We start from the raw sequence: 12,131 nt of genomic DNA, 5'->3' as shown, positions 1-12,131 counted from the left end.
GTGTGAGATTAGCCAAAACACAAAGCAAAAAGACTTTCCACGAAATGAGGTTTGGCTGCATTGAGTTGTTTTTCTTCTTTCTTTCTTTCTTTGAAGAAGTCTAAAAGCAGGGGAAGGGGGGGGGGCATATAGTATCCGATTATAGTTGTGTTTCCTTTTCATGCTTGCTTGAAAAAGAAAGTTGAACATGCTTTTCCAAAACCCGAATCCTTTAAACCACTTGCATTCATGTGAAAGAAGTGGAAAGAAGAAACTGGAACAGAGTACAATGACCATTTCTAGGCTTTGCAAAGTAAGGCAAATTATAAAAAAGTTCTAATATTTTTAATGCCTCTCCAATGAGTTTTATGTACTCAAGCTGGGACAAACCTTTGGTTTTAAAGGCGGAACTTCAGTCCAAATAGTGCTAGTTTTACAGGCTTAGTGGAGTTAACTCTAATGTCTGATCCAATATTTTATCCTTAATTTTACTTTGTTTCTTATAGTTCTACCTATAAGAACAAAAATATATTATTCTTCAGGAATAGCATGTTTTCTATTATGGGGCAGGCTGTGTGTTCCTCAAATATTAATATTAATGGATCAAGCTCCATCATTAATGTTTTGTAATATGAAATAGGAAAACTAAACATGCAAAGCAAAACATTCTTATTTATTTTCAGGAATGTCTATGGATGCACATTCTGACATTTTACGTGTGTGTGTGTGTGTGTGTGTGTGTGTGTGTGTGTGTGTGTGTGTGTGTGTGTAAATGAGAAAGGATTTATACAAAAAATGATTTAAAATAGAATTGGTTCTAAAGATACTTTAAGCTGCTGTTAGATTTGTTTTAGCCCAGAAAGAAAATAACTGAAAGCTAGAAAATAATATGAAACAGCTGCTTCTCAGACTTTGTATCACAATCAGGAAATGCTGAACTGTACTGCTATGATTCACACCCAAAGCCAATTCATCTGTAAAAAGACAAGAAAGGAATGAAAGATAGAAGATAATATATTTCAACATTATTTGACTATCTTTTTTTTTGAGGCAGGGGGAACAAAAGTTTAAAATGTTTACAGTTGTTTTTAAGTATACTTAATGTAACAGCCTGGTATCAAATCAAGACTTTCATTCTTGCCAGAATTCCAGTTAGTGTTAAGCCTTGTTACTTCCTGATTTTTCATCCTCTGTTTATGTTACAATAATCTTGCATGGTTGTGGTAAAGCAGCCTTCCCCAATTTGGCCCATCTTTGATTCCCATAAGCTCATTAACAAAGTCAAATAACTTGGTATGACAGGAACTGGAAGCAGCATATCTAGATCAGGGAAGGCTTTTGAAAACATAAATTTAATATGAGAGAAACATAAGCTAAAAATTAATTGAAGAAACTGGCAAGTAAGAAAGGTATCACTTGGCTCATTAAAATAGTTGTGAAAATCAGAATGAAAGTAGGGTCACATAGCAGCAGCAAACAAATCTCATAGCATGGCTGACTATGGTAGGCCACAGGTCACGTAGTCTGTAAGAGATTACTACATGAGTTTTGCAAATAATGCATGTTTGAGAATGTTCAAAGGTACAAACAAGGACAGCCACTTTTTAGCTGACAAATACTACCAACCCTTCAGATTACACTTAAAGTCCTTTCTTTCTTTCTCAGGTTTTTCTTTCCCAACAAAGGTTACAATAAAAACCATTGATTAATCAGTCACCAAACACGTACTTATAAAAACCATAGCCCTCATACACACCCAAAAAAATATCACTGGGTGAAACAATGGGAACTGAATTTTTGAATATTGTGCAGATAATTGTCAATACTAATTCAGTCAAATCTTTGCTTAAATAAGGAGCATGTGGCAGCAGTGCTGCATTCTAGCTAGTTATTTGTAGAAGTCAACCTCATAGCTCAAATAAGTTGTATTAACCATAACTTTGTGTATAATCAAACAAAAACATCTATTATTATTTGGAAATAATCATTTAAATATTTATTCTGACAAAAGATTGATGCACATTTATAAACTTCTTGACACTAATAATATTAGAGGGGCTACTAATTCCTCAGAATTCTAATTCTGTATTATTTAAATATTTATTTATATCCTGTCTGTTGTTTTTTTACAAACAACTCAAGGCAGCAAATATATACAACACACATTCCTCCGATTTTCCACAACCACCCTGTAAGGTGAATTGGGCTGAGAGTGACTTTCAGGGCTAAGGCATGACTTGAACTCACATTCTCCTACTTAGCATTTTAAAAAGTACATAAGATATTCAACATGTTACTATATTCCCTTTTATATGCGACTTAAATTTTAAGATAAAAACCTTTTAAAGCATTAAACCAAACCACTTCTTAAAGCAAACTCTTCAGCTCATCAACCTTCATGAGGTTTCAGACTGTTCAATTACCAAACATATCTGAAAATAATTTAATACTACTTACGTAATAGTACTATGATATTCCTATCGACCCTCAGGGATTTATTGACCATTTTGGGGGACTCTGCTTTAAAGCAGGATTCTATACCGAAGAATTCTATAGCTAAGAGATTGGGCTACTTCTCTACACCAAGCGTGACAAACTTGCATCATCACGTGATGTACCATGACTTTTCCCCCTTTTGCTAAACTGGGCGTGGCCAGGTTCATAGATCAACCAAATTTTGAAATTTCACAATGGATGTATAGACTTCAATTCCTATATACTGGCAGGGGAATTCTGGGAGATGAAAGTTCTCACATCTAAAAAAGTTGCCACGTTTGAAAAACATTGTAAATACCTAGCAAGAACAACCCTGTGATGCAACAGATGTTGCAGTCCATTGTGTAAAAAGAAAAAAAGCTAAGGCCAGCCATTTGTTTTTATATTAGCCTTCTTTACAATTTCCTGCTAATCTGTAAACATGACAAATGTCTGGGAGAATGATTATATCTACAAATAAATGCTATCTTCTTTTCTCCCTCCCTCTTACCCTCCCCCCAGTGGTGTGTATAGGATTGTGTGTCTTTTTGCAGCAGTACTTTGGAACCTTCTGGAACAGCTTATTGCCTTTGGCAGGTTTCCAGTTGAAATGGAGCAATTCTGCAGTTCAAAATTAGATTAATCTGTAGCTAGATACCATATTGGCAGGGGAAAACTAATAAAGAAGCACCACCTTGTAGACATGGCTTTAACAGCTTGGGAATTTTTTTCCTCAAAAGTTTTATTGGGAGAACTACAAAACATTTACAGTACAAAGTTTACAGTCTCACACTTTGAATTTGTAGTGAACTGACTCTCCAAAATATATTACAACTCAAGTTGACTTATTTTCTAGTTACATTCAAAACATACTTCTGTTAAAGTAGTCCAAAGAGTACATAGTGCTGAACCTGTACCTATGTACATTTTTTTAAAAAGATACTGCTCATTCATTCATCACCCAGAGAAAAGATTTGGATAACTCCTGATTTCCTACACAACAAAAAGTTACATGTGTTGGAATCTTAATAAAGATATACTCTTGTACACAAAAAGAGGTTCAGATCCAAAAGGTGGCCTCCATAATAAAAATGAGTGGTACAATTTCTTGTAGTTAAAAACCCAACCCTACATTCAAATTCTCAAGCATTAAGAAAAAATACTCGTTTGGTTGAGGAAGATTTTTAAGGCAAGCATGGACCCTTACAAAAGGCACTGTGAAACATAATACTGGGACCCCCCCACCCCACCCCTTTTATTGCTACATACTCTGAAACTATCACAGTGTGGTTGGTGAAGTTAGGCAACAGAAATACATTTTGGTTAATTTTAAGAAGTAGGTTTGCCACTTTAAATTTGGACTGATTGTGAAGTAAGTTTAAGCTTGGACGGGTTACAACCATTGTACATTCTTTAAAAAAACCACTGAAATTTCTCAAACTACTTCCACAGCATTGAGTCAGATTTCTATAAAAAAAAAGCCAATGCAATTTTTCAATTTACGTAAACAAGGAAAGAAATTAATGAAATAAATATTACATACAATCTCTTAAATTAAGAATTTTACTCATTTACAATAAAATAACCAAGTGAAGTTACAAAAAGGCATATATTACTGTGAAAAGAACACACTCCACATTTTGCCGATTAATAATGGCAATCATAATTTAAACATAATAAAAGAATATATATCTATTGCTTTTCATCATACCCGATAAATACAGTATGAACAAATTACCAATGTATACTTTTCACAAGATAATAAATAAGTTAAATAGGTTCATATTGAGTTGTGCAGTGACTTGCGCGAACAACTCAGCTAAAAAAAATTAAAAAATCAGCAGTTATTCATCAACAATTACAAACTAAACTCAGTTGAATGCTTCCAAATAAAGCAACAAAAATTGTTCTAAGCCAAACATCCACTAAGTGGTGGCAATGGAACCAATATTAAACTTTGGAATGGAAGTTTTAGCATGTTATAATATATATAGATACATAAAAAACTAGAGTGTTATCAAGGCATATTCTTGGCAGGATGTTGGATTTTTCTTTTAAAAGCTTATACGTTTAGTATTTACTTTAAATCTGATTGAAAGGCAACAAATTCCACTCTTCTTTTATTCTTTTTTTGTTGTATATAGATCTGAAGAGACCTGGAATGCAGAGTTCATGGGCCTCCAGATTGATTGCTGATTCCTCAGGGAGTATGATTAGATAATGTGTTTGCTAAATACTCTTTACCCTTTGTATCCTCCCCACAAACATTTGAAAATGGAATGGCTGTTGCTGGTGATGGACATTAAACTAGTCTGGGAGGGGTGCTGGGGAGAAAAAAAGGAAATCCCATCCTTCCAAAGTCTTTAGATTAAAAAAATTTTGTTCTTGATGACATCATTTGCTCTTCTGCAAATTGATTTTTGTTCATCTTGATAAAAAGAAAAAAAGTTTCTTTTGCTTTCTCCTTTCTGAATTTGCTCAGCAATCAAAGGATTTTTTTTAACACACACACACACAAAAAGGAAAGCACACACTGAAAAAGAAATGAGCAACAAAAATAGTCTGTGCGAACTTGGCTAGTTTCCACTCCTGATGAATAGGATGGGAAGTAAGATGGGGAAGAAAGGGCAGCGAGTAACTACCCTAACTGGGATTGCCCAGGGGAACACGACCCCCTAAAAAAACGGGAGCTCCAAGGGCCTCTCCCCCTCTTGATCTCCTTAATCGTCGGAGATCGAGAGGCGGCTGAAAATCGGCAGACGTCTACCCGAGTCCAGGCCGGGGGACTCGGATCCGCTGAGACTGCCGGAACTGAGGGAACCGCTCAGGTAACTCTCTCGGTCGGAGAGAGAATCCGGGGGGCTTGGAGGGGCGTCGAAAACGGGAGACTCAGAGAGGCGGCGCAAAGGCTGAAAGCTGAAAGGCGGAGAGGCGGGAGGGCCGGGCGGTGGGCAGCAGCTCCCTCCTCCACCTCCACCGCTTTGCTGCTGATGGCAGCGGTAGAAAGTCGCCGCGTTGGCGAAGCAGCCCTGCTGAGGCGCGGAAGGCGGCGGCGGCGGCGGCTGGAGGGTGAGAGGAGCGATGAGGCTGCCTAGCTCCTGGCCGGCCGAGAAAGCGAAGGCGTTGTTGGCGCAGGAGGCGACCAAGTCGTCACAGTAGGAGCCGCCCGAAGGTGGCGGCGGGGTGCGGGACCCACCGGAGCTTTCCAGCAGCAGGGCCGCCGCTTCCAGTCCTCCCTGCGCCACAGCCCCGCCGTGATGATGGTGCTGGTGGGCGGAGAAACCGGAGAAGCTGAGGCTGTGGTGGAGTTTGGGCCTCTCTCCTCCCCCTCGGGGGTGCGGGATGCCGAAGTTGGAGCCGTTGGTGCCGCCAGGCCCCAACGGGTGGTCTCGGGCGGAGGGGGCGAAGGCGCGGAGGTCGCCGGTGCTGCCCGCGTGCGGGGGATGTAGGGAAGGGTGGTGGTGGTGGTGGTGGGAGGGATGGCTGCTGTGAGGCGGAGGGTTGGGCTGGAGCGGGGGAGGCGGTGGCGGTTGCTGCTGGGCCGCTGGCGGGTTAGCACTGCCGTTGGCGGGCGCTGGGCGGCGCTCGTCCGCGTTGTGGATGAAATGGCAGCGAGGCCCATAGGGACAGAAGCCGATGGTGTGGAAAGTGCGGCACAACTCCGTCTTGTACTTGGGGTGACGGGTGAGGCTGCGGAGCTCGTGGAAGCCGTGAGCGAACTGGCACTTTTCGCCATACTTGCAGGAGCCGCTCTCTTCGAACGGCCGACAGAGCTCCGTCTTGTAACGTGTGGAGTTGATAGGCGCTCCCCCTCCGCCGTTTCCTCCGCCTCCCCCATTGCCGCCGCCTCCTCCGCCGCCGCCGCCCTTTCCCGCCGAAGTCGCTGCCACAACCACCACTTGCTGCTGGTGCAGCTGTTGCATGAGGTGTTGGCTTCGTTCGCCATTCTCGCTGAGAGACCGGTCTCGAAACTTGTTCTCCTTGTTCAGCAAGGCGGTGGTGGAGCTGCTGCTGCCGCAGCCGCCTGCCCCGGTGCCAGACTCCTTAAGGCTGCCGAAGTTGGAGGGCGCGGACAGCGAGGCACTAGGAAACTTGATGTTGCCGTTAGCCAGAGCCTGAAGATTGTTGGTCGAGTGCCTTCGCAGAAAGCCCGGGGTGAAATTGGAGCTGGGAGAGGTGCCCACAGGGCTCCCCACTGCCTTCTTGTCCAGCATGTTGCTCAAGGATTTTTCGGTCTGGGAACCGGGAAAAAAGGGGAGGCGGAAAATTAGAACGGAAAAACGTGCATCGTGATTCCCAAATCTTGGAAGAAAGACGACTTAGCAATTTTCACTACGCCCTAATGAGCGCTGGAGCCATCAGGACCCTTTCCCATTAGTTTCAGCCGCTGATCCAAGAGCCTAGTTGTCAAGACACCCTCCCACTGCAAGCAATTTAAAACTTTTCGAGAGGTGGTCTGTAGCCCCACCCACTCGAATCAATGCACTTTTAAAAGTTCAGATTCAATACAGCTGGAGCCTGCCGTACCAAGTATGAGGCTCGCGCTATCTGTCGTTTTATTTTAAAACACACCCACTACAAACGCACGCTTTAGTAAGCAAAAAAGTTGCTTGGCGTCCGTCAAACTTTTACCTTCCCTCGAAATATCTTGCAAAACGTCAACAGATCTTGCAGCCCGACTTTCTACAAAGATAGTATAGTCCCGAATTCAAACGAGCTCAGTCCTAGGCTTGGAAAAGTCTTAGCAAGAACTTTTAACAACTATTTCGACCACCTCCTTCAAAAAGAAAAAAGAGCCACCCACGAACTCATCTCTTACCTTGCAGAAAAAGTCGATGTCGTAGAAGGCAGATAAAAGTGTAGTAGACATTTCTAGATCCTGTAATGGTCGGAAATGCAGGAAGGACCGAAAGATCCCACTTTCCTCGGAAGCTTTGGATGCGCCACGACTGAATAGGAAAGGGCTAACTGCTTGAGATCGGAATTAATCTCATCAGTTTCCCAGACTCAACCAAAGCAACAGCTATCTAGACTGCTGGAACTTCGCAGCAGCTGCACACGCCCCATATATATATAAATGCCGGGATAACAGCGGGGAGGGACGGAACACTGACCCGGCCGGGGTCTCCCAGCAACACCACCCAACGATTCTCCTCCCCCCTAGCTTAGCCCCGCCCCTTATAGTCTACGCTCTCTCATTGGGCGCCGCCAATTTTCTTGAAGTACCTCCGTGAGGGGGGAGAGGCCTGTACGGTTACCGCGTACGAAGGCTTAACAGAGCAGCTTCCCCTCCCTTCAGTCCTTGCTGTACTAGGCACGCGCTGAAAGCTTGTTGACTCGCATAGAGAAAGCACTGTTCTCTACGCACTGCAATGCATGCTGTCAAAGTAGAGCGTGTAGCTCCTTCCCTCGACAGAGAATGTTTCAGGGTAGACATCGTGTGAAGCCGACTTACTTTTTGCACAGTGCACCTCAGCATACAAGAGGCTTAATATAATTGGCGACTGGTTCCCACAAGAACTGTAATAACGCCATGTGCTCAGGAAACTCCCATGAGGTTAACCACTGGCAAAGTACAAACGCAGCGTGCAAGAATATAGCGTGGCTGTTGCACCTGCTAAGCCAGACAGGGTAGAAAGTCGGCGGAAAAAGAAAGCTATAGGGCAGGACTTGACTGAGCTGAGGTACAATCCTGTGGATATTTCTACGGATTAGTCCTTTTAACTCCAAGTTTGGAAAGAAAGAAAAGACATCTATGAATAACAATCTAGGTTCTGTAACTGCACCCAGTACTATAACACAATTGTCTTGTTACGTCATTTAATGTGGGGAGATGGGCGGTTGACGTACGAAGAAACCCATCGTTATTCAACCCTTTTCTCCCGAAGTCCGCCTTTCCTTGCACAGCTTGAAAAGTTCTCAAGTAAACACAGGCCGGGGATTTGCAGCCCGTTTCACACCCCTGCTGGGTCGCCTAGGAAGACCGCAGGGAAGGACAAACTTCAAGGCTCCTGCAAGTCAAATGGGACGCCCCGCAACTCCTCCTCTTCCTCCCTCCGAGTTTTGTGCCACGCGACGGGTTTTGGAAACGAATCCTTTCGGGCCAACCGGTGGGGCAGGAGTTCCATTGCTGGCCGCAATCGTGTTAAGGTTAGATGGGCGAAGAGAGCACTCCCTTCCCCTCCGCTGGACTCGTCTTCCCTTCTGAAAAGGGGATTTTCCCCCCCCCTCCTCCTCCCGCTCTCTCTCCCTGCAACCGCCCCACAACCGTTTACTTGGCAGGCTTGGCAGCCACTCAAGGTCTTGTGATGCGATTGGCCAAGCCAGCTCGCTCTCCTTTGACACACAGCCTCAAGCTCTGCGCTCAACCCGACAAAGGCCGCCGCTGCTGAGCCTGGCAAAGATCAGGGAGGTGGTGCGGGCTGACGCCATACAGCTGCGGAGCCACGTTCGGGCCCTCGCTGCCGTCAAGCCCCGCCCCTTTGAGAGTTGAGCGTCCGCTGGGGAGAAGGGCTTGAACCTAGGAGGTTGGTCCTCTTTTCCCAATATTCATTTCTCAGCTCTCTGACCCAATGATGAATGCTCGCCGGCTGTTGGTGGAAACCTGTGCCTATTAGCCAAACGAATAAAAATGGTAGCTTTAAATAGAGTAGTAGGGCTGGGGGGATTTGCACTGAGTTAAAGAGACATAATTTCTTGGTTGCAGCTTGTCTTTCCAAGCGTAAGCCCGCTAAAACGGCGAGTTCCCGAATCAGCCTATCTGCCGTGCCTTATGGGAGCTGGTACGCCCCCCCCCCCCCGGTCGTTGTGATTTTTTAACATCAGTGAAAGCAAAGCGCCCCTTCTTGCAGGAAAAGTAACATCCATCTTCCAATTCCCACCTCTTGTATTATAAGCGAATTATATATATTTACATATATAATTATAAGCGAAATATATATATTTATATATTAGAAACTAAATATAGTTCGACTAGCCTAAACGCCGGGAGAAATAGACGGCTTATTCTCCTTCACACACACACCCTTTCTACCCTCGATCGAGCTGATCAGCGCAGAGCCACATAGCACGATAGTCCTGCGTTTTACTAAGACTGACGGGCTGCTGGTATCAGTAAGGGGAGCCCCTCCAGTTTACAAAGGCAGCCGTTACATAGTCTTTTTGGAGAAAGAGGGCCAGTCCCTCGAAATCCAGGGCTTCTAGGCGACAAAACCGTGCCGACTTCAAGAGTCCCTTGAATCTGGGCTTTGCACCTTCGCCTTTCCTACCACGACCATTAGATGGCCATTAGGTTCTCTTCCTTCCCGCCTCTCCCGGGCTTGGATTCTCCCTTCGGCCAAGCAGGCGTTAACCCGCCGGGCGCGCGTCGTTCGTGTCGGGAGGGAGGAGAGGGCGCTTTTCAAGTAACTCCTGCTGCTAAATGGCTGCGCAGAGAAATGTCCTCCGAGCTGTCTCCGAGGCAAGTGAAAGGTCAGTCTCGGAGAGCTACGCTCGCCGAAGTGCGAGCGTTCCCCAGCGGGCGGCCACTAAAGCGCAGCAAGGAGGGGGGGCGAGTTAACCTTTGAGCCAAACGCCTGGGCAGTTAGCAGGCGGAGGCTTCGAAATTGCACTGCTAACGAGCTGTGGACGTGACAGCTTCGCGTACCGACGAGGAGTAGTTACGGAAGGTGGGGATGCCCCCTAGTGTTTGCATCCTATAAAGTGAAAGCAAGCTTCCTCAATCGAGGAAGTGGCGAGGCTTACATCCAAGATTGCAAAACAGCAGAAATGGGAAGACCACCTCCCCGTGTTTAAAATAATTCTTTGATTTTCGGTAATAAGACCGCGGCGTTTTTGTTTTCTGTCCCCTCCCAGTGGTTATTCTTTTGCTGCCTACTTTGACGTAGAAGGCTATGGAACTCAGCAACATGCAATTCTCTATATAAAATTGCAGCCTTAAAAGGATTTTCCTAAAACATTTATTAAATATGTTTATCAGATATTTTGTGGAACTGGGGAGATCCCAGAAATTTCGAGTACTTTGGAGAACCGGCAAATAACAACCTCTGGCTGGACCCAGTGGGGTGGTAATGGAGATTTTGCAGTATCCTTCCCATGCCTGGCCCACCAAGCCAGGCCCACAGAACCGGTAGTAAAAAAATATGAATTTCACCACTGCTTCTAATCAACACTTCAGCAACCAGATAACACATTCTGAATAAATACTTTACAGGAAACCACTCAATAACAGACTTTTGTTCTTTTACAGCTGTTGTTTAAGGTTTAAAGGTTTCTGATTGAAAAGTTATACAGTAACTCATAGTATGATGAAATGCGTAAAGAATTGTGTAGAATTATTTGCTATTCATAAACTAAAGGGATATTAGATGGTTTAAAACATACGTTAAATCCAGTGATAAGGATGGTTCTTAACATTATTTTTGTTTACTAATTAACCAAGACTTGAAGTTGCTTATGCCACTTAGGTTTGAACCATTGTGCTCTTTCCTGCTTAGTCAATATCTGCAATGCCAAGTCCATGCAGGGATTGCCAATTATATGAAAGTTTAAAGCTTAGAAAATTCACATTCAGGGAATCAAATTTATATAAGTTGAATATAACTGAAAAGAGTGTATGGTATATAACAGTGATGGCGAACCTTTTTTGGCTCGCGTGCCATAAGCAGGGGGAGCGCAGGGGGGGGTCATGCGTGGGTGTGTTGCACCCATAATGCAATGTGCGACACACACCCAGCATGCATGGACGCATGACAGGCGCTCCCCCCATTTTTTGCATGCTTTTTTTGCCCTCCCCAGGCTCCAGAGGCTTTATAGGAGCCTGGGGAGGGCGAAAGCAGCCTCCCCTGCCCCCCCCAGAGGCCCTCTGGAGGCTTCAGGAGCTCCCCTGAAGCCTCTGGAGCACAAAAAAACAACCATAAGGCCAAACCGGAAGTTTGGGAACGGACTTCTGGTTTGCTCATAGGGCTACTTTTAGTCCTTCAGAGCCTTCAGGGACCTTCAGAAGGCTTCCCTGAAGGCTCTGGAGGACTAAAAACAGCCCTATGAGCAAACTGGAAGTGAATTCCGGTTTGTCTGTTGGGTTGTTTTCCGGAAGACCCCTGAAGGCTCCCAAAGGCTTAAACTGGCCCTAAGAGCAAACCGGAAGTCTGTTCCTGAACTTCCAGTTTGCCCGTAGGGCCATTTTTTTGCACTCCAGAGGCTTTAGGGAAGCTCCTGCTTTCGCCCTCCCCAGGCTCCTATAAACCCTCTGGAGCCTGAGGAGGGCGAAAAATGGCTTTAAAAAAGGCTGAATTCAGCTGGCCAGCGTGCGCATGAGCGCTGGTCAGCTGATAGGGCAACACCTCGCGTGCCCTGACAAATGGCTCCACATGCCACCTGTGGCATGCGTGCCATAGGTTCGCCATCCCGGGTATATAACAATGGCTCACTATCTTTTGTTGCACTTCATACGCTTTCAGGTATATCCTATAAAACTCTGTGAATATACGTAGTTTCCTTTTTATTTTGTCTAAGCACATTTAATACAATTTCTTTTACTCCTATTATTGGAAATCAGCTGGAGATACTTGTTGTTAAATATAGTTAGAAAAGTCTATAGGTCCATTACTCATATGAGAACTAACTCTTAGGAAAATAGTACTGATGATTCAGATAAAGCTATGAAGACTTGGTTTTGC

General features: G+C 44.6%; 1 protein-coding gene across 1 annotated transcript; it reads right to left on the bottom strand.

The window, feature by feature from the left end:
- Positions 1 to 3,162: 3,162 nt before the first annotated feature.
- On the bottom strand, positions 3,163 to 7,780 carry ZFP36L2 (ZFP36 like 2 zinc finger CCCH-type). The gene is made up of 2 exons (XM_014054194.2): positions 7,274 to 7,780; positions 3,163 to 6,689 (listed from the first exon to the last, which is right to left on the bottom strand). The coding sequence occupies exons 1-2, from the start codon at positions 7,322 to 7,324 to the stop codon at positions 5,175 to 5,177; spliced, it is 1,566 nt and encodes a 521-aa protein (XP_013909669.2). The 5' UTR covers positions 7,325 to 7,780; the 3' UTR covers positions 3,163 to 5,174.
- Between the last annotated feature and the right edge of the window lie 4,351 nt (positions 7,781 to 12,131).

This window comes from Thamnophis sirtalis, unplaced genomic scaffold, assembly GCF_051295495.1.
Source record: "Thamnophis sirtalis isolate CommonGarterSnake01/CBP01778 unplaced genomic scaffold, rThaSir2_p1.2 scaffold_6, whole genome shotgun sequence".
Taxonomy (NCBI): domain Eukaryota; kingdom Metazoa; phylum Chordata; class Lepidosauria; order Squamata; family Natricidae; genus Thamnophis; species Thamnophis sirtalis.
The sequence above is the reverse complement of the archived record's forward strand: the minus strand, read 5'-3'. Positions and strand labels throughout refer to the sequence as shown.